Consider the following 22,959-nt stretch of genomic DNA (forward strand, 5'->3'; position numbering starts at 1 on the left):
TTGTACCATTAGTAAAGCCCTGTAGACATGAAATAACACCCCTATAGTCACCTTTACACTCCTGTTATCTAATATAGTAGACATGATGAGCGATAAGACATAACTCACACATTAGCATTGGGAAATTTCCTTGTTTTCTCAGACATGATGTGGGTCGATCACATGGTATTAAAAAAAAAAAAAAGATCACCATAAGTCTATCTTCCATCCTCACTATGACATTTGTTTACACCACATTGTGCAACACTTAACTGCGGGCTATGGGATCTCTGCAGGGACACATGATGGCCGCCGCTTTAAGCATCGCAAGCTCCCGAGTTAACTAGTTAGCCTCCAAATTATTACTTCTAAACTTAAGAAGCTTTTGAAACTGAGTGAGGAAATGGGACAAAGTAAGAATAAAAAAAACATACCACTTCCACACTGAATGCGAGGACTTTTTTTTTTTCCTCTGTGCATTCATGGCTGACTCCAGGCAGTGCAGGTTAAGGTAATGTCATGTTACGTAATGTCTCATCGATGTACCATCACTGATGCCTAGTGACCAGAATATCACATATATTTTTGACTAAAAATACACGAAAGTCAACCGCGAAACAGCCATTATTTATTAATACATTTTTGAAAAACCACGACGGAGTGAGGGAGCGATGTTTGAACCGCGAAGTGGCGAGGGACGACTGTACATGCAGTCTCAGAGAAGCTATCGAGAATTAGCGGTCACGGCTGAGCAGGTGGCGGGTGGGATATAGCAGATTTGAACGCTAGCGTCCCCATCGCAGTACCTAATCATGACAGACAGCACTTTAAAACAAGGCAGTATCGAATCAAAAGCAACCAGAATATGTGCATTTCTCCACGAATGACAATTTAACTGTACAAGAGATAATACGTTTGCACTGATGGGTTGGCATGTCCAGTTAAACCCAAAACGATTCATACCCGGGTCAAACTGTGAGTTAAAATGGGTCTCCTTAACTGGAAATGATGCAAGAAAGTCTGTCCAGAGGTGTGAGATTATTCATACTTTCTCAGTACAGACATACAGTAGCTAGAGTTCTGAAGTTATAGTTGATTACAATATTCTAGATTATACTAGAATCTACCAGGATCTAAAATGAAAATGCATAAAAGTTCAACACAAGCATTTCTTGATGCAACTGTATCTCTCCCCAGGTGCAGGTTTCGGGAAAGCCCAGTATTAACACCAGTTAATTAATGGCCCACTGCATAACTATGTGATCTCTCTTCACTCTTCAGACCTGCCAAAGCAACCTCACAGTTGTTGCTCATCTTGCTGTTATCAGTTCATTTGCAAGCACGCAGCAACCATGAACATGCTTTGTTGTGACACACGTTAGCGCTACTGAGCGTGTATGACGTGTAGGTTGGAATAAACAGTCGGGACAGTTGCCAACTAAGAGCTGCAATTGTCTCATGTGTCGCTCTTGCACAGTTTGATGTTTTTGGCAGTTTTTAGCATCCTGTGGTTACAAGTTGGCACAACTGCATTTGCTTTAGTCCATCACAGTAGCACAGCTGCTATTTCTGCCCATTCTAATTTTAAATTCATGCTTGCACAAATGATGTATGGAAATGTAAATAATACTATAGCAATGGAAATCTGTTGATGGTTAATATCGCTAGTATGGATTGCAGAAGGCCTGACTTCTCTGCTGGGTAAAGGCACAAGCAAAAACTGTGTCGGTTCAGCAACATCTAAAGGACACAAGTCGCTCTGCTCCTGTGCACTAACAAAGAGGCTTTGCTCACTGAAGGGGGGCATTGCCCTGATGTTGCACTGCTACTGTAGGTCTCCATAGCTCCTAACTACCATTGCAAAAGATAATCTTCAACTTAGCTATGCTTAAAAATCGATAGGGTGGATGCATTTTGAATAATTAACACTGTACAATATATTATAATACCACACAATTGTTTCAAGTGGGTCACCTTGATCACGCTTGCAGAAATTAGTGGGCTTTGTATAAGACGTACAGTATCTCACACAGGTGAGTACACCCCTCACATTACAGCAACCATTGAAGTAAACTTGGATATACTTGAAAGTAGTCTGTGTGCTGCTCATTTAGCAGTACTATTTACTGAAAATGACTCAACACACAACCATTATCGTCGAAATAGGTGGCAACACAAGTGAGTAGCAAGATAACTGTCTTGCCTACAGTCAAGCATGGTGGTGGTAGCGTCCCGGTCTGGGGCTGCATGAGTGCCGTCAGCAATGGGGAGCTGCGGCTCATTGAGGGAAACGTGATGTATTGTAACATTCTGAAGCAGAGCGTGATCCCTTCCTTGGGAAACTGAGATGGGAAACATGATAAGGAGCCCAAACACATCTCCAAGATGACAAGTGCCTTGCTGAGGAAGCGGAAGGTGAAAGTGACGTATAGTGGTCAAGTATGTCTCCGGACCTGTACCTAATTGAACACTGGCCGGGCATCCTCAAGAAGACGGAAGGAAGGCCCCACCAGTGATGTCATCATGGAGGTAATATATCACATATTTGTGACTTAAAGTGTACTGTCACGAATGAATGTTGATGTGATATACAGTAATGACACAAAGAAACTTTGGAAGAATACTAAGTACAGGTGGCAGGTGGTCCTCGGGTTACAAACTCCTATGACACGTAAGTGGAAATTTAGTCAAAGTCGGAACTCATACCTAAATAACACTTAAGCCACTCATACTGTATACAGAACGTATGAAGGACATAAAATACAACAATAAAAACACTAAATACAATAATTACATTTAATAGTACTGGGAAAAAGAACAAAAAGGCACTATACTGCTTACAGTTTGCAAAGGTTTGGAGCGTGTCCGTGTCAAAGGTCACTTGTGTTGGACCTGAGAGAGGGACTTGTTCACAACCTTTGCTCTGGTTAACCTCAAAGGTGTGTGATTGAGAAGAATGTGTAAATATAGAGGTGTGTACCAATACTTTTGCCCATATAGTGTTGATAAACATGCCTCTCTTGTTAATAAAACTTTTATTTAAGCCTTGCAACAAGTTGAGGTTCACTCCTTCATTGGAGAAGTTTTACTTTGTGCATGTCCCGCCCCCCTTGTCCCATTATACACGGTGCAGGTCCACTGAAAGATGCCAGCAACACTCTCAATGACTGTCCCCTCCCTGCCTGGTGCCTGCTGGGAGGCATCAGTGTCTCTCCTGCAGGAGGTCACAAGGCGTTGACCTTCGAAATGTTCCTTACACCTCCCCTGCTCAGCCCCGCACCAGATGGGAAGTGAGGCTGCATTTTTTTGAAAGGCAGCGCGCAGGGTTGCAGGCTGTTGCTCTGCCAGTGGGGCTGAAGGAATGAAATATTCATGCAGCCCAAAAACTGAATGGACACCCCGGGATGGAGCGTGCCGATTTATTCAACTAAGACCAGGCCTCATTAAACTGCTGGCGGCGAGGCAGGTCACAGTGATTTTCTTTGCTGGTCCTCAGTCATGCTTGCCACGCAAACAGCAAAAGAGAAAAGAGAGATGCTTAATTTGTTCAAGTCTGCATCGTTGCTTCGTTTCTAAATGTGTGTGCCGGTGCTGAGGAGGTTCCTCTCCTCTAATTGATGACCTAATGAGGCATTAACTCTTGTGTCACGGCGCACAGCATCGGCGTGAAAGCCGAGTGGTTGCTGCGAGTGCCATATGGGAGACGTGGGCGACTCGGCTTCTGACCGAGGTGCGTGTCTTGTGTGAGGTGCCAGGGGACAGCAGATGATAGGCACACGAGCCTCAGCACTGAGTATGTTGCCTCAATTATTTCGGATTTGTGTAGTCCTCAAATGCAATCATAAGTAAAAAGGCACACAGTGGACCGAAGACTTCCATTGTGGCTCATCTGATTTGCTGTGTTGTCCTTACATGTGTCAGTAGGTGATTCATGGACAGAAGACGCTGAGACAGTCCCATTTGCGACTGGAGTAGGGGGGAAGATTCCATTCTGACTCAAAGAACAAAAACAAAAAAATAATTTATTGAACTCTACTATTTTTAACTGAGGGCAGCACCATTGGAACTCTATGCATATTTTGAACAAAAGAAATAGTGAAGCGCAGTATTTGTGTTTGTCTGGCTGGAAGTTAACTAGCAAGCTACTTCCTGTTTGATGTAAAAATGACAGGACCATGCCATTCTTTTTTAAATTCTGGGGTGGGGGAACATGGTTCCGCATCTCTGTATGGAGTTTGCATGTTCTTCCCGTGCGTACGTGGGTTTTCTCTTGGTACTCCGGTTTCCTCCCACATTCCAAAAACATGCATGTTAGGAGTGTACTCTGCCTCTCGCCCAAAGTCAGCCGGGATAGACTCCAGCATACCCCCCGCAACCCTAATGAGGATAAGCAGCATAGAAAATGGATGGATGAAAGGGAACACGGTGACTTTGAGACTGAAACAGCAAAAAGAGAAAACATATTCTCTAAGAAAAGTATTTGTGTTTGTCTATTGGTCAGCGTGCAGGCTACTTCCTGGTTTATGGAGAATGACATAAAAATGGCAGTATGGGCAGGGGGAAATAGCACTATCATGACTAAAAATGAAAAAAAAAAAAATTGTGTAACAAAAATGAAAAAATTGTGTCATGCCATATTTGTCTTTGTTTGCCATTTGTGAGCTAGCAGGCTACGTTCAGGTTCATGAAAGATGATGGAAAACAAAATGGCCATACAGTTTTTGATTTGCAGGTGTGGGAAACAGTTCCATCATATTGTAAAAAAAAAAAAAAAAAAAAAAACAACTTTCTGACATACAGCCGACATTGAAGTTCTAGCCCAGCCCAGTTTTGGATCAACATTTGCAGTAAGAGTATGTAACTGTTGTATTTATTAGATTAATTTCATCTCCAGAACCCTCTCATCTCTCTTCAGTATGCTTATTAGAATCTTTTTAAAGTATAAAATGCATAGGTACTCACCACTAATGAATGATAATGTAACATTGTCGTTAGAACAGATGGAACTGGAGTCACGGTATAAAAGTTTCACTTCTGCGTCTCACAGCAACTACGGTGCGTTCACGGACCACCGAACAAAGTGCGAAATGTCAACAATTGCCGAAAAACATTAACAGTGAAGTATAAAGTCATAAAGATGTAAAAACGGTGAGCTTTTTTTTTTAACAGTGGTACATGTATGCTGTACATTTTACCTGTATTATCAGGTGTTTATACTTTGTTACCGACTTAGGGGGAATGAGATGTGTTTTCTGCAGGAAAAAAACATCCTATTTACGGGGAAAAACGTTTTTTTTTTTTTTTAATGCTGAATTAGTTGGCTAGCTGGCTATATTATGGTTCATGGAGTATGATGTAAAAATGACAGGAGCATTCGATATTTGTGTTTGTCTGCCTCTATTTGAGTTAGCAAGATACTTGCTGGTTTATGGAGCATGACAAGACCATACCATTTTTTAATCGGTTCCACGATTAAAGACAAGAATGATTTAGCACGCAAAAATAGTTAACTTAATTTGCATTCTGGGGTAGGGGTTAGCACAGGTTCCATGGCAGTTTCCACCGAACATTCATCCAGATTTGCTCCAAAAAGTAATGGGTTCTTGCTTGGTACAAATGTTGATTAAAATAATTGTGGAGTTTTTGCATAATTCTGCTACATAACTATACTACTATATCTGAACTTTGCACGTTACAGAGCTAATAAGTAGAAAATCCAAAAATACAAATGTGATGCTGTCATGCAATGTACGACCTTTTTAATGATTCATAAATGGCTTTGAGAAGACAACTTATCAGTTTTCTTGGCTCTGCCATAGACAGGTGTGTCTCTCAGCCCTTGCCTTCCACCTGGTCCTTTTATTATTCTTCTGCAAATAGTGTTTACAATTTGTTTGAGAACAAACTCAGCTTATCCCGCTAAGGTCAATTCACAAGTCCATGAGAAATGAATCCAATACTGCTTTCCACGGACTGCCATGACAGACACGTGTATGTGTGTGGGATAATGTTCAAATACTGTATTGCAAATTCAAGCTGAATTGTTGCAGGATATGTGTAGTTGTTGATTACAGGGAGTGATCCATCATCTTCCGTCCAAGCTTTTCTCTGGGGGCAGCTCTTAAATGATTAATACACATGCCTACCTTCTGTGTGAAGATAATAATAAGGTCGTGATTGAGTTACAATGCACAATAGGCGCAAGAAAAAGATGAGCTTTGTCTCATTTCTTTGACCGGCTCAGAGGGGTGTGTGTTTGGCTGCAGCAGACCTGTCAGAGTCAGCGCAGTGACAGGGGTGTCATAAGAGGGAGGGGGGCACTTATATAAATTGTTGCATGCATGTTGCAGTGCAAACTACTTGTGAGCCAACCGGGCACGATGAGTACCAAAACAGAGCTTCCAAACTGGCCACAGTATGCTGAGGACTTCACGCAAAATAACGTGGCTCCCAAAAGTTGGATCTGTCCCAATTCCCTGCGCGTCTTTGCCATGCGGGCCGGCTCCGCGGACGCTAACCCCCCGCTGGTGGAGCACCTTGTGCCAGAGATGCCAGACGGTGGATCCGCCACAGGGATCCCCGAGGTCGGCCGAGAGGAGGCGGCCGAGACGACGGCCCACTGCGGCCCCCAGAGACACCGGCGGGTGGCAGCTAACGCACGGGAGAGGAGAAGGATGCACGGCCTCAACAAAGCCTTCGACGAGCTGAGGAGCGTCATCCCCTCCTTGGAGAATGAGAAGAAGCTGTCCAAGTATGACACCCTCCAAATGGCGCAGATTTACATCACCGAGCTGTCGGAGCTTCTGGCCGGCGTGGTGCACCAGGAATGCAGAAACTCTCATCCAGCTTCCACGGACAAACCCACCAGGAGGAACCTGATCCACACGCTCATCCCGGACCCGAACCCACGGACGGAGCAACGGGACCCCCCCTCTTCCCACCTCATCATACTTGGGCCTAAGTCTGATCTGAATAAAAGCACTTCTTGCAACAGCAGTGATGGGGAATCTTCGCATCTCAGTGACATGGAGGAAAGTCACAGCGGGAAACTTTAAATCAATACCACCACACCGGAAGTACAGTACTAGGAGCCAACTATTACAGCTTTAGGACATATGGGATATAGATCATAGCTTAGATTTGGCTCAAGTAAATGAAAACTATCCTAGAATGTATCAAATGAGACCCTTTTTGCACTTTACGTGAGCTGAACCGTCACTAATGTCACTAGTGATCTTTTTTTATATATCTTGGGGAAACCTTATTTTGGTATATTTATGTATATATACGGGATTTATTATGGTTTTTGCTACAATAAAAGAGACTACTAAGATATTTTGTGTATCTACACTTTGCATACTTCATATTGTGTCCACAGTTTGATTTATGGTGTTTCTGCTGCAATAAAGGCAAAATATTTGGTGGGGAAGTGCACGAGCGTAAATTACCACCTGCATTTCCACCATCAGTCTACAGCAGGGAACTACAATACATTGTCAAAGCAAAACATTTTTGTTTTACTGTGTATTTTTATCTAGACCTATTAGAATTTTATTGTCTGGGAGAAACCACAGCGTTTTGTAGCATTTCATATTAAGGTGTGTTAATCCCTGCCCTATAATGGGTTCAACAACAACAACAGTGAAAAAATAGTCATATAGTAAAGTTGTGTGGTTACAGGACAAAATATTTGTAGTAGTGTAAAATAGTGCATCATAGTGACAGCTCTAAGTGAGGTAAAATATACACCTACTCAAGCCAAACGTGCATTCTGCAAGAAGGGCTTTAACAGCCAGTTAATAAAGCGACAGACTGTAATAAAGCTAATGATGCTGCATGGTATCTATCAGAGTTAAAGTTGCTCTTTAGTGAGAACAATTGGGAATGTCCTCTCTGAAGGAGAGAGGTACTTGGAACATTTCCAGGTCCTTGGAAGTGTTTTCTGCCAGTGTGTCAAATTGGCAGCGTTTTCTGAGCTGCCTCCCCCTCCTCCTCTGCCTTCATCTCCTTCATGTCATTCCCTGGCTAGATGGAGTTACATGCAGGGGTCCTTCTACTAGTAGAGGCTTGGATCAGGGGTTCCAATGGGGACTCTAACACACTGAAACCTCTGTCTGAGGCGTAGGCTGCTGATTTTTTTTAAAAATATATAAATCATAGGCAGCGCGGCTCTGGGGTCGTAATAAAAGATGTCATCTGTGACATTATCCAGCCTCTGGGGAACGCCTCGTCTTGTCATCACCTCCAAAGCCACTTTTCTGTTTGCCTTAATACAGAAGAATCTGCTTTGCAAATACTACAGAGGCGTCATTAAAACAGTGGACATGCACGCTCAACGCCAGCATCGCAGCATCAACAGTTGGGCTGCTTGTGATTGGTATGAATATGGTCAGATAATGACCTTCTGTGGGAGCTGTACAAGCTGGCTGGACACAGGAACTATTTTACTAGATATAGATGTAGCCTGAGAAGATTTACAGGGACCACTGGACAGGAAGATGAACATTTCCTTGCCACACTTCCCCCTTGCATTAATACACATCCTCGTTAAAGGTATGGTTCAATGTCAAAAATGTGTATTTTCTTCCAGAGACGGAAGCCAGTCATGCGTACAGAGTTTGTTTTTGTCCTTCAGAGGTATAGTATTCATAAATGTAACTCATAGGGCTAATTATTGGTCACCATAGAAACTGTCCAAAAGGATACACTCCTGTTCCCAAACTATAAAATGGCAAATCTTAAGGGCTAATAAAGGAATTTATTATTAGTTTGAGTCACTATTGCATCAAAGGAACGCTCCACCTCCCAGAATCACAATGACACGCCCGTTTGTCATCCTGCATCAACCAGGAAGTAGCCTAAGATCAGGCCCTGACTTGTGTCCAGGTAGAGTACTACGCATCAACTGTTTCCCAAGGTCCACAAGTAGTTGCCAGTCCTTTGCTGTTGCCCACAAGCCACCCTGGGGGGTCTTCTTTGGGGGCTGGGTCTTCTCAAGATGGTACACTTGGAGGGATGTTTCCGCTTGCTAATGTTAATGTTGCTAATGTTTCATTTATTTAAATATTGTATAAACAGTTATCCTCTTAAATACAGTACATGCCTCCCTCTAATCAAGATTGTTGGTACTACGTGCAGTTTGGTAGACGACACCCCCAACCTGCAAATACGTGTATACTTTAGTAATAACTAGCCCCAGTAATAACTAATCATGAATCCGGATGAAAACTATTACATTCTTTATCACTGTGGACATATCCTGTAGGTGTGACATGTCTTCTTCTCCTTTGGCAACCCGTAATGCACATTACCGTCACCAATGGGCCTGCAGGCATTGATACAATTAACAGTTTGACATTTTATATTAGATTTATGGTGAAAATTTTACAATTCTGGTGTTCTGCAAACAAAGGAAAGGAAGGTGCAGAATGCAGCAGCTGAACGACTACAAATCCAATATTCAAATATTCCCCATCAACCTATGATTGCAATATTGTTATACAATATCGGATGTGAAGTGCGCTTAACTTATAATCTCATTTTATATTAATTTCTCATGAGTGGTATGCCCTCTGAGGTCAAAACACAAATGCGTCAGCAAAACAGAATAAATGCACTCTCATTTTCAGTCAAGGCTGATTTAAAATTGCTTGCATTCAACAAATTACCTCATGTGTCTGTATTTTCTCGCTGACATGTAATCCATTAGGAAAGAAAATAAATAGATGTGTATAAGCCAGCTCTGAATAAATTAGTGGCTGGAGCCGCTGCTCAAATATTTCTGCTGATTTCTGCCGAATTTATAATGCACTGTTTTTTTTTTGTTTTTTTTTTAACCAAGCTGCTAGTTTTGCTTCTGGTTGTTTCCTTCAAAAGTAGAGCATACATTTGCACATAATTAGGTACACCTGCAGAACCTAATGAGACACAACAAAATAATGCACAGTTTTGATTGACACCAACAATGTAGCAACTTGCTTGTTGTTGTAGAGTTTGCAGTGGTGTAGAACGGCATCATACTTACCCGTTTGGGTTCCTATGACTTTATATTGATATTTTGTGAACCGAAATAAGGGATGGAGAAGATCCTGTCCAATTAGGATAAGAAAGACCCCTCATCTCATCACCATGACCATAAAACCAGTGATGATTTTTGTACTCACTTGGTGACAGATCTGCTCTAGTTAAAGCTCATACTGGTTGTCCACATCAAAAAGGTCAGTCGCCCACAGCTCCAGCCATGCCCTCTCACGAAATCCCCTCTGTGTGATTCACCAGGATCCTTCTGTAAACACAGTGGCATGGTAAACATCACTTAGAGTACACCACCTTCTTATCACGATTTTATGGCTTTAAAGAGGTAAGTTGCAAGAAAGTGCAGAGCTTGTGCAAGCAAAAGAATTGGAGAAGTGACATGTCAGGAGTTGGAGCTTCCTCAATGTGCTATCTACTGTATCTTTGATTGCGGGTGCCCCACAACATACAGAACTGCACACTTCACCTGTTTAAGAGGAGTGTTGTACTGGTGTATCTATCTACTGTAGATGTTTCTATACATGTGTGAAATGGGAATATAACAAATTCAGCACAGGCCCAATACAAAAGGCACTTTGCAGACATTGATATACAGTGGATCCTGGCACATTCGCAATTCAGCAGTCCCCCACAAATTCACTGATTTTTGGTTAAAAAAAATATTTTTTTCAAAAACAGGCCCTTTTTTTTCCACAGATAACACATTCACAAGTCAGTAATAATTTTTAAATATGTGATAACACAGGTAGAATGTACGGCATACATGTTAGAAAGCCCACCATTTTTCACGTTAACGTCTTCATCCATACTGATGTTTTGTCGTACAGGGTTGCAATTTCGCAGTGTGTGTTGTGACTGGCTACAACACAACTCCAATTTCATCTGTTCTTCGACCATCTTACGTTGTCGGTAATTCGTGGCGAATACGTATGCCTTTATTAAGTGTGTGAGGAATACTGAGGCATTAAACCTGGATTGTGTTGCAAGCAAACAATGGCAGTTGAAGAGAGACGGGGAGGGTTGTGGAGCTGCATCTACAAGTATTAATTACAATGACTTTATTGCAAATGCTGATCCGAAATCGGCGGTGAACATCAACATCAAGCTAACAAGAGGGTTTGGAGAGGGAGGGGCAGCGAGCCGTGTATCAAAAATAAACATTTTTATGGGGGTCTCGGAAGGAAACCCCCACAAAAAGCAGTCATCTGCTGACACCAAAATACTGTTCACATTATTTTTAATTGCCTGGATTCTATTTAATTACCTCATTTAGCGACATTAGAGTGCACATAGTAGGACCAGCTTTCAGTTTGACGCACCTCTGCAAACGATAACCACAACAATGGACACATTCTTAATATCTCAATGACAGCGTCAATCTAAACAAAGCATCGTCTGTTATATAAATTTGCTAAGTCAATATATATATAAAACTGTCAAAAAAATTGGAGAATGCCGGTGGAATACATTATGGTTGTCTAACTAGTAACAAATTATTTAACGTAATGTATCAACACAAAACACAAGCAAAATAGAAGAGCTTCTAATGAGCTAAGTTTATAACACAAAATATAATTTTCAAAATCCTACAATGAAGTATCTATGTAGTCGTAAACCTAAATGGTGCATGACAAAAAATGTAATCAACAGCTAATCTTAAAATCAAGTCTTCAGATGAATCTAGCTAGATTGTTAGTACAGTACAGCGTAGATTTTCAAAATAACCTTCTCCCAACTTATTCCAAAATTCACCTTTCAAGGGTACGTCGCTCCTTTTTCGCAGACGACAGCGGTACTTGTTTGATTTAACTCTGGTTTGACAATCGATGCTCCGTGATGAAACACAAAAAGGTTTGAATGACGTGTATTGACTTGATGACGTGAAGACATCTTGGTTGATCAGCAACTGTTGCAGGAGAGAGGAAGACACAAGTAGAATGCCATATCTTCTTCCAAACAAAGATACTGTAAATTTATTTGCAATCAGTATAAAAAAAAAATGTTACATAGGCTTGATGTTGAACAATGATGAAGATAGAATGTGCGTAAAGGTGCACATACACATACACACGCACACACACACACACATAGAATAGTTCCTCAGTTATTGGTGGATAATCTTTCCTTTCACAAAGACACTTAGAAGTCCATGGAGCTATGAGCCAGGTAGTCTTTCCTCCCGATGTTGGTGACCTGCTTGGTCTGCATGGCCTCCAACTTGGGACAGTCAGTAATCCGATGACCAAGACCACCACAAAATGTGCAGCCCCTCTCACCTGTAAAGACATAAGATTCATGCGTTAAGACAAGCATGGGCCAACAGTCCACCACGGTTATGAATGCCTCACCTCCAATATCCAGCATGGTTTCGTCTCCTGACTGGAGCACTTGGAGAACTGGAGGGACTTTTTGCTTGGCTTCAATGAGGAGGGCCTTCAAATCCATCAACACAGACTCATCTGTGAGGGAAAAGATACATGGATTGTCGCTATTATTATCCAATAATATACAGTTACGGCCAAAATTTTGAGTTTTTATTTGTTGAATGGGTATCTTCTGACTTGAAAGTGGCAAAATGAGTTATATTACTGACAATAAGACATTCTTATATGTGCTAGACAGTACATAGCATGAAAAGAGCCTTTATTTTCCTTTTGCAAGAAATAGTGAATAACAGGAGTGTTCCTCCAGTCAACACACCTCAAACAACTCCAAATCTAGACCATTCTAAACAAAGAACATGAGAAAATTATAATATTCAACATGAATCGATTTGGCAAAATGTAAAAACTAATGAAAATAGTGAATATACTTCATGTGTCTCGCAACTAGGCATGGTCCGGTATGAGATTTTGACGGTATGATAACCTTAGGCAAAAATATGACGGTTCCCCGCAATTATAATTACAACTCTAAAATGTGTTTATTTAAAGTAGAACAAAAGTAAATGCAGAATTTTTAACCCATTGAATAGAACACGGTGAAAGTGGAACATATGTATGTAAAATAAATTTTACTTTAAAACTCAAAATCTGGCCAGGGTATGAAATATGTTGTGGTGGATCATACTTTTTTTTATTATTATTATTATTGGTGCCCTTCCTTACCACAGCCTTTATTGATGAACGTTGTAGCGATACCAGTCTGACCAGATCGTCCTGTTCTGCCAATTCTGTGGACTGGAACGACACAAAAATAGTTTAAGGTTAAAATGATTAATCAGTTTCACAGTGTTGAATTAACAGTCAAAACATTTCAGGAAGCAGATAATTGGAAGGAAACTTAATCAAATTTTTGATCCGATAGTTGATGGTGAAAATTAAAAAAAAAAAAATACAACAAGTCCTGGTAATTTCTAAATGGACATTTTGGATCCCCTTCATGTTATTTATAAGCTGGTTCTGCAGAGAAGGCATGACTGCCACGCTGGCTCTGCTGAAATGAATTATGATATAGCTGGAAACTGATATACATTTTTCACTTTTGCTGAATATTTAAAACCCTCTTCAATCTTATGTGATTTCTCCTGGAGGTTATTTCAAGAAATATGCAATTTGGTCCAGATTTAGCACATAAATCATGGTTCGTTCTCACATAAAGCCAACAATCATTCACCAAACACCAACAGGAAGTCTTCAAAATACACGATAACAGTGTCCCTCATGAGGCAGCCTGTGAGCCACATCCCGCCCACCAAAGCTTTTTGCTTGGCCTGCCAATCACCACCCAAATAATGTAAATCATTCCGTCCAACTACATAAGTGCTTGTTCACACAGTTCACAACTGCAGAAATGACGCTATCAACGCCGCTATCAAAGTAGACACTGTAAACTGGACTTTTAAAAGTGACTGCACTGCAGAATATGCATTTAATATTCCCATAGATATTCCTTCTTATTATTTTTAATAATACCATAATACCTCAGTGTCTGTGAAACAAATAAACCATACCATTCCACAGTGGTGTGGAGTCAGGGCCAGCAAGGCCTTCTCTGCTGGCCTAAACACTATCAGAAGCACTGACCTACATCCATCCATCCATGCATCTTCTATGACGCTTATCCTCACCAGGGTCGCGGGTATGCTGGAGCCTATCCCAGCTGACTTCGGGCGAGGTGCACCCTGGACTGGTCACCAGCCAATTGCAGGACACATATAGACAAACAACTATTCACACTCATTCATACCTATGAACATGAGTCGCCAATTAACCTAACATGCATGTTTGTGGATGTGGGAGATAACCTGCACGAACAGGGAGAACATGCAAACTCCACACAGAGATGCCCAACAGAGATTAAAATTTGAGGATTTGCTCCATGAAATGAACAGTGAACAGTCTATGAAATTCATTTTGTAACATTGGCTGCACTGCTTCCAGTACATGTAGGTCAGATTTTTTGTCCAATGAGATTTCAATATTGATTCTTGCTTCAGTTGATGTAGGGTAGAGGTTTTGGTTTTTTTTAGAGACGATGTATTCAAAGATAAAGGGTTAACTGGGTTCTTGCTTTAGTAGTAATGGTATTCATCCCCAATTCTGTAATGCCACGCATTGTCATATTGCATTTTTGTGTATTATGGATGGCTTGTATAATTGTGACGTGACAGTGATGATATTAAGAGGTGGATTGGGTCGCTTCAGTCCCCACTGAAGGCCCAGGTGTGAAATGCAACGCCCGCCATTGCCATACCATTATAATCGAGGACCCCTGTAATGCAGGGAGAAAAGTATTGGGACATCCGGTAATTACAAGAAAAGATTGAGTTGATGCCCGCTTTGTAGCTATAACACACTAAAGTCTTTTGCGAAGAGTGGATTTTGGAATGTGGCAGTTTTTGTACACATTTTTAGATATATATTTCATGAGGGCATGATGGAACAAAAGGGGGGCTCCCAAAATGATTGAGTCAGGGAAAATAAAAAGGTTCTAAACTAACTCTTTAATGAATTAAGCAGTGTTTCCCAGTGCCTGAGATACTGTGGCGGTGTGATGGCACTCCCAGGTAAACCAAGACTTCAAAAGCAACCAAGCAAATCATAAACACACACTATTGTCTCACCATAGTTTTCAATCTCCTCAGGCATGTCATAGTTGACCACATGCTGGATGGCTGGGAAATCCAAACCCTTGGAGGCCACGTCTGTGGCCACTAGGACATCTTTCTTTCCTTCTTTAAATGCTTCTATGGCTTTTGTTCTTTCCTCTTGGTCTAAAGTTAAAAAAAAAGAGCATGTGAAATTACCTTGGGCCTGTCAACAGAAAAGATTGAACACAAGTCCCAGGGAGCACCCGCTGACCTATACAATACTGATATCTAGTGGTAAAGGTGAGAAACTACAGGGAAGACGGTGGCGACGGTTTTAGATTGAAATGAGTTGAACCAAACAGTGTGTATACCTTTTCCTCCATGGATGGCCACAGCCTCCACACCTTTCAATAGCAAGTACTCATGGATTGCATCTACATCAGCTTTTTTCTCAGCAAATATCAAAACCTGTTGGAATTAAAAATATGGTGCTTTTACGTTGAACAAGTGTGAATACATCTTGTGTATGTGTGAGTCAGAGCGTGATAAGGGTATGGTACTAACAGGAGGCGTCGTTTTCTGCAGACATTCTAGCAGATACACCATCTTCGCCTCCTCTTTGACATATTCCACTTCCTATTCATAAAAACAAAACAAGCATGAGAGTCAACTCTATTTAGGTTAGTATCAATTGACTGTTGATATTATGCTGATGAAATACTGTACCTGAATGACATCCAAGCTGGCAGCACCTGCTCTACCCACATTAATTGTGATGGGTTTGACCAGAGCACTCTTGGCAAAATTCTGGATCTTCTTGGGCATGGTTGCACTAAAAAGCAAGGTTTGCCTTTGACCCTTGACGAAGAACATACAATTATTAAAAGGACTAAGTCTGTCTTATAGCCTTGCAAAGCTAATTTGCTTCATGCAAATTCAGCACTAGCGCTTAAAATAGATTTCAAGGTACTGTAGCTTCTTACTACATCGTGGTTCGACCATCACGCCCTCACATGATCGCGGTTTTTCAAAAATGTATTAATGATTGCTGTTTGGTGGTTGAATATGGCCTATTTTTTATGCATATCTAGGCAAATCAAAGCTATTATTGGCCTAAATTAAACATTTTCAAGCATAAAAATGTCTAAATGAACTAACTAAATGAGCTAAAATACAAATACATGGCAGAAGAAGCATTCTGATTGTAGTGTTCTACATTGGCCACTAAGTGTCAGTAATTGTTCGGTGAAACAAGCATGGACGTGATCGCCAGAACAGGCATTTATTGCAGGTTTTAAATTATCTCACAACAGGCACAATATCAACAAAATAAAAAGCAAAATAACACGGCTACTGTTAGTGCCAAAACCCATGACAAGCTAAAACTCAACTCTGAACCTCTGGCATCACTTCCTGTCCTCCACACATCTGTCCGCCCGCAACTAAGGTCCCCTAGGGAACACATTTACCGTGACACACACGAGCAGGAGTTTTATTCACGTCTCAAGTGGCTTGTTTACTCGTATTATGTCTACTATACTGGGTGATACGGGTATAAAGCCATTGAAAGCCGCCATTACAATATATTGATGAGACAACAGCCACCGCGGGAAGTACGCTGTCCAGAAAAAAACAACGAAGAATTGCTAACGTGTGAGTCTATGTTATCTTATTGATGTCTAGTATGTCTTATTTTCTTTGATTATATCAACTTTATTGGGTAACACAAATGTAAAGGTGTCTTTTCATGTCTAGAGGGCTCTACTGTTGTTAAAAACTGTATGTAGAAGATTGTAAACAGGTTTTCTATGCCATAACTATGAAAATACAGTAATCCCTTCTTCATTGTGGTTGACTGGTTCAAGACCAGACCGCGATAAGTGAATTTCCACCAAGCAATAAATGTAAATAAAACTCCTGCTGGAGCAGTGTCACAGTAAATGTGTCGCCTAGGGAACCCTACTGAGGAGTCTAGTACCTGCCTCACACAACAGCGACACATAGTGGCCAATGCAGAATACACTACGGGACTACAGTCACAATTGCAATGCTTCTTCTGCCTTGTATTTTAGTTAATTTAGTTAGACCACCGAGCCATTTTTCTGCTTTAAAATGCTTAGTTTTTTTGTGCAATAATAAGTAAAATTTGCTTAGATATGTTAATTAATTAATTTTTTTTTTTTACTAATAATAGGCCGTATTCAACCACGAAACAGTGATCATTTATTAATTAATACATTTTTGAAAAAAGGGACCGAGTGAGGACGCAATGTTTGAATTGTGATGTAGCGAGTGTCGACTGTAGCTTCAAATCTAATGTTGATAAGTGCTTGTGTTGAGTTTGCATTATGCAATTTAGCTTTGCAAATTAATTTTTGCAAATCAATATAGCAAGCGAGCTATAATTGAACCACAGTATTGCGAGGAATTCTTGTATTCTACTACACGGAAATTGACTTGTCGCGGTCGGATCTGGAACCTGTAAACCGCAATAAACGAGGGACAACTCTATTCCAGCGCATTACAGATGTATTGCCACCATTAGATTTGTTGTTTGAACAGTTAACATGACCACATATATTACAGGCTGTCTGACATATGGGCCAAAATGCATATTTTGCATATTTGTAAAAAACTAAATGAACAAATAACATATTTAAGATGATTTTTAACATTTGTGATAAAAAGGTTGATATGGTTTGCATGACTCACATGAACTAGATGCAATAACTCCACATTTCCTTTGTGTCCAGGCTTTAGGGACACCCTGTAGAATAATGCATCCTTTTTGTCAAGGTTGAACTTTTAACAAAATTGGCACAATTTGTCTTTGTTTATCATTTGGCAGAGTACTTCCTGGTTTGAGGAGGATGACAGAGGGGAATCCATTACGGTTCTGGGGATGGATTGTTCCATTGTTGCCACTGTGACACAGTGACATGATGAAAAGATATTTCTGTATCTGCACCTAATTTCAGAGCCTCACCAAAATGTAGTGGGGGTTCTTCCTCGGCACATGCACCGCCCCCCTTAAAATGTACTGTTTTACTGTGTCAAAATGACAACAAAGCTAGTGGCAGCTACAAATTGGTAAGTCAATGTTAATATTCAGTTTGTGACCAGTTACAGTTGACGGTTATATTCTATGTTACATAAATATGCCAATACCAGAAGAGGGCTTTACCTTGAAATAGGAAAATATGGTCCTGATGTCCTCCTCAAAGCCCATGTCAATCATCCTGTCAGCCTCATCCAACGCCAGGTAGCGACAGATGTCCAGACTCACCATCTTCTTCTGTAACAAGTCCATGAGACGCCCAGGGGTGGCGACCATCATGTGCACACCACTGTAAGCAGGGAGACATACACGGTCTGATTGAGTGGACCCAAATTCCGCCACGCTCAATCACAAAGTAACCAAACCTTAATAAAAGCTTGTGGGTTTCGAATCAAAGGCAAGTGAGCTGCTGCTTCTCATACTCACTGTTTCACGACCTCCATCTGCTCCTTGACGGACATCCCTCCAATGCATAGAGCCGTTCGCAGCTGAGGGGCTCCCTCCTCCTCGAGCAATTTTGAGTAATATTCTATGATGCCATGCGTCTGTCTTGCGAGCTCTCGCTGGGGAAAGGGAGAGGTTTCGCCAAATAAACATTGTCCCGTTCATGATCTAGATCACGTGTGTCAAACTTAAGGACCCCGGAGCCAGATGTGGCCTGCGAAAGCCTGGGAATAATGTGTGTGGATAATGTCCTACACCTTTATCCTTCTAAATATACAGTGGAAACTCGGGTATCGTCCGCCCAGGTTAGCGTGTTTTTCAGTTAGCGTTGAAAATTTATGCCAAAATTTAATTTAATAGTTTTACATGCATAAAACAATTCTAAATCCATATAAATGATGAATGAAAGGGATAAATGAACATTTAAGGTTACTCTCACCTTCACTGAAGATGTGATTCTTGATGCGAGTGTTCCCAAAGACACGATGTAGCAGCAAGACAACACGGACACCACCTTTCTGTTTTGTCACAAGTCATTTCCTGAATTCAATTCAATTCAATACAGTTTTTCACGTTCTTCATCAGAATGCTGGCACTTGAAATTTTCTTTGGCCCCATTTTGGGTTACTGAGGTGAGAAACATTGGATTCAAGAAATAAGTCATGCCAAAACAGGAAGGTGATGTCCGTGTGGTGTCTCGTTCCGACATTGTGTCTTTGGGAACACTCACACCAAGAATCACATCTTCAGTGAAGGTAAAAGTAACATTAAATGTTCATTTATCTCTTTCACTCGTCATTTATATGCATTTGGAATTGTTTACCGAGTGTAAAGCTACAATTGTAAAAGTATAAAAACATGTTTTGTGCTAACATTATGGGTGAATTGGATTTACATGGTTTCGTATGGGAAAGATTTATTCAGTTAGTGCCCATTTCATTTAGAGTCGGACCTTCTGGAATGAAGTCATGACACTAACCAAGGTTCCACTGTATTTGTTCTTTCCTGTTAACAGAAAAATTATTTTAAACTTTAATATTATTATTGCTCATGCAACAAAATAAACACGTGAATGTCACCTTGACACTCTCAGTCCACTTCTTATTTAAAAGTAAGTTATCCATCAGTTTGTTAGAAAAAAATATAATAAACAATTGTGGAATAATACCAGAAAAAGAATCATATTTATCACTAAATATAGTTGACACAAAATGAGGAATTTGGTCTGGTGGGTTGGTGCAACAACAAAAAAGTAACTAAAAACATTATATATGTATATACAAAATTTGTTCCACAAAAAAAACAAAAAAAAAAAACAGGCAGGTGTCCCTTATTTATTTTTGCACAAGTTGGCAAGCTTATCAGTTAATTTGCCCATTTTATTTTATTATTGTATATTTTTTGTTGCTGACAAACTCCAGTGGCTCTGCACTTCAGCCCAGCTAGTTTGCCAACCAACATTAACCCTTAAAGAGTAAGAAAGGAGACAAACACCATCCACCAAAAAAGAAGGCGGGCCAATGTGTGTGAAAAGAGGGCAGCATTGGAGTCCATCGTTTTTTATCAGTGATAAAGTGAAAGTGACAGGAAATGTGAAAAATTACTTTGCGAGTCGATTTCAGTGTGCATCCCTAAATTTTCTGCTTGCGCTCCTAAAATTTTAAGTTAGGGGTCACTGTCCTCCCAGCAAAAAAATCTAGTCCGGAGCCCTGATTTAGCCCTGTTATATTCACATTAATACTCATATATATGGACAGTTACAAGTGGCCCTCTGAGAGCAGCCATACCTGCGACGTGGCCCTCAATGAAAACAAGTTTGACACCCCTGATCTACATCATTTTAATTTATGAACTCGATAACATAGAGAGGTCTTACTGAAGGACAGATGATGAGTCCATATGGTCCCTCTCTCTTAAAGAAGGGCAGCCTCTTCTCCTGCTCCAGCGCAAACATGATGATGGGTAACGTGAAGACCAAAGTTTTGCCCGAGCCAGTGAAGGCGATGCCGATCATGTCACGACCTGACAGACTGCAAGCACAGTCATTTCATTTACCAGAGAGATCCAGGCCTACATTGAACAGTCATGTTAAAGTGTGGCACAAAGCTCGGTGTTGACCGACACCGTCAGAGAGGTATTAAGTCAACAATGTGTTTATTATTGTGGTTGTAGTTTGGGATCGTGTACACTGCTTTGCATCATACAAGCTACCGTACTTGCTTGTGGCTGTACTGCGGCAAAATAATAAATAGTAAAATAAAACCTCTCAGTATGCTGCAGTGCGATTCCACACCATGCAAAACTACAGCTACAATATAATGAACATACTGCCCTTCATGAATTGATTGCCAATTGCAGTTAACACTTGTGTGTGCATAGCTCACGTACACTGTTGGGATTCCTTGAATTTGAATCGGTGTCGGATGTACAATTCCTTTCTTCTTCAAACCTTTTAGAATTGCTGTAAACACAACAACATGGATTTGCTGGCAGACAGTAATTTTAATGTGTGTGTGTGTGTGTGTGTGTGTGTGTGTGTGTGTGTGTGTGTGTGTGTGTGGACCAGCATATGGAGTCCAACCAACCTGGTGGAAACTTCATCTCTCTGAAGCTTTTTATTGGAGGAGGGATGCCGTCTCCGTCAACCAGGATGTGAAACTTCTTCCTGACACGCTCATTTCTAGTCTCTGGCATATTCAGGATATAACGCGGAGCCTTCCAGCTACAAAAAAACCCCCAAAAAAACAGTCAGGAGATGGAACAAGGGCAGAAACCGTCATAAAGACTTAACAAATAAAAAGCCAACCTGGTTTTAATCGGATCATCATATATGATACCTTTGGCCATCTCCTTCACAGACATTAAAGCTGGTAGAGAAATTGATGTGTTGTTAATATTGGGAATTAAAGTGAATTTATCACATTACAGTCATGAATGATTACCTCTGCCCTCTGCGACACTTTCAAGAATCTTCTCTTCCTCTTTTAGTTGCTTCTCCTTGGCTGACTCTTTGCGTGCTATTAATGCAAAACAAAACAAATACCGCAAAACAATTAAAAAATGCACACAGTTACACTGAAAAGTTCAAAATGTCAGACTGGATCTGGCTTGAAATGGAAACCTTCTGCTTTTTCCTTGAGGTGCTGATGCTGGTCCAGGAGACTGACATTGGAGCGTGGACCAAGCCCGTCATCCTCATCCCTCTGCTCCTCCCCACTGTCTCTGTGCTCCTCATCCACCACTTTACCACGCAGGCGAAGCATCTTCTGAACCTGCCATTTGAGCAACACGTGTGTTTATGCAATTTTTGTTTTCATTTCAAGTCAAATGGCACTGATAGCTTCACAAGTGACAATTCAATGGCCACTAATAACTTACCATTTGTTGTTTTCTGATTTTGACTGGAACGTAAGGAACATAGTCATCATCCTCCGATCCATTGGAGTCAGAACCTTCATCATCTCCGAGGGATCTCTGAACAAAAATAATTCATACCGGCATTAACGATAATCTTTGGAAGAAGGAAAGACAATTTTAATATTGCACAACACACAAACATATGACATTTTATAGATGTCCTTTAAAACTCATTGTGTTTACTTGTACTACATGGGTTCAAATCAAAACTGTTGACTACATCGATTGTTCAGTCTACTTAATGGTTCAATTATAATGTACACAAATCTTAGTCGCGTGCAGCATATCATGCTTGAACACGTGTCACTGCAGCGCAATTTCCTTAATGCTAATTCCGTCCGAATGGACAAGTTCGGAACACTGTTGTTGCCATGGGATTTGTTAAATTCAGGTTCTTGAGCACACAACTTTCACACTAAACAGGTCATATTCGTCAACTACTTAGCACACAGCTTTCACAGTAAACAAGTCATATTCGTCAACTACTTAACAAATTTAGGCAAAAATTGATTTAATACTGAACATAACACGTTCAACATACGTAGCAGGGGTTGTTTGTTGCTAGCTAGTTAGCTAATGTAGCTTATTTTTTTGGCCAAAATAATTGTGGCTTTTAGTTTAAACTTACCTTTTTAAGCCGATTGTCGTCTTCCATTTTATTTAAAATTATATCCTCGTATGGTCAGGTGTGACAGTAAATGTTCAAACTAGTCATACAATATGTATTCAAATTAATCTGTACCAAGACTTGGGCAATGTGGCTAAGGTACGGAAAGCTAAGAGGATCAAAGCTTATTGAATATGTTGCCAGATGGGAATAGACAATGATCGTACCAGAAATATAACAATTGCGTTATAAGGAAACTTGACCTATATACCCAATTTGACGTTGCTCAGTCTTTCTGGTACAGTACAACATGACCACAGACAATTTATAGTATAACATATAATGCATTTTTACTTTTAAATAAATAGCCAGCTGGGAAAAAAAAAT

General features: G+C 40.6%; 2 protein-coding genes across 2 annotated transcripts; one reads left to right on the forward strand and one right to left on the reverse strand.

The window, feature by feature from the left end:
* Positions 1–6,346: 6,346 nt before the first annotated feature.
* atoh1b (atonal bHLH transcription factor 1b) lies at positions 6,347–7,176 on the forward strand. The gene has a single exon (XM_054792945.1). It carries the CDS (start codon positions 6,360–6,362, stop codon positions 7,032–7,034), a length of 675 nt encoding a protein of 224 aa, XP_054648920.1. The 5' UTR covers positions 6,347–6,359; the 3' UTR covers positions 7,035–7,176.
* A 3,017-nt stretch (positions 7,177–10,193) lies between these two features.
* On the reverse strand, positions 10,194–22,745 carry LOC129190343 (probable ATP-dependent RNA helicase DDX41). The gene is made up of 19 exons (XM_054792944.1): positions 22,594–22,745; positions 21,927–22,022; positions 21,670–21,820; positions 21,491–21,565; positions 21,355–21,415; positions 21,134–21,270; positions 20,937–21,009; positions 20,425–20,578; positions 18,531–18,667; positions 18,231–18,393; positions 15,773–15,904; positions 15,611–15,682; positions 15,418–15,514; positions 15,080–15,229; positions 13,122–13,193; positions 12,363–12,473; positions 11,767–12,290; positions 11,279–11,335; positions 10,194–10,264 (listed from the first exon to the last, which is right to left on the reverse strand). The coding sequence occupies exons 1-17, from the start codon at positions 22,618–22,620 to the stop codon at positions 12,154–12,156; spliced, it is 1,845 nt and encodes a 614-aa protein (XP_054648919.1). The 5' UTR covers positions 22,621–22,745; the 3' UTR covers positions 10,194–10,264; positions 11,279–11,335; positions 11,767–12,153.
* Between the last annotated feature and the right edge of the window lie 214 nt (positions 22,746–22,959).

This window comes from Dunckerocampus dactyliophorus, chromosome 11, assembly GCF_027744805.1.
Source record: "Dunckerocampus dactyliophorus isolate RoL2022-P2 chromosome 11, RoL_Ddac_1.1, whole genome shotgun sequence".
Taxonomy (NCBI): domain Eukaryota; kingdom Metazoa; phylum Chordata; class Actinopteri; order Syngnathiformes; family Syngnathidae; genus Dunckerocampus; species Dunckerocampus dactyliophorus.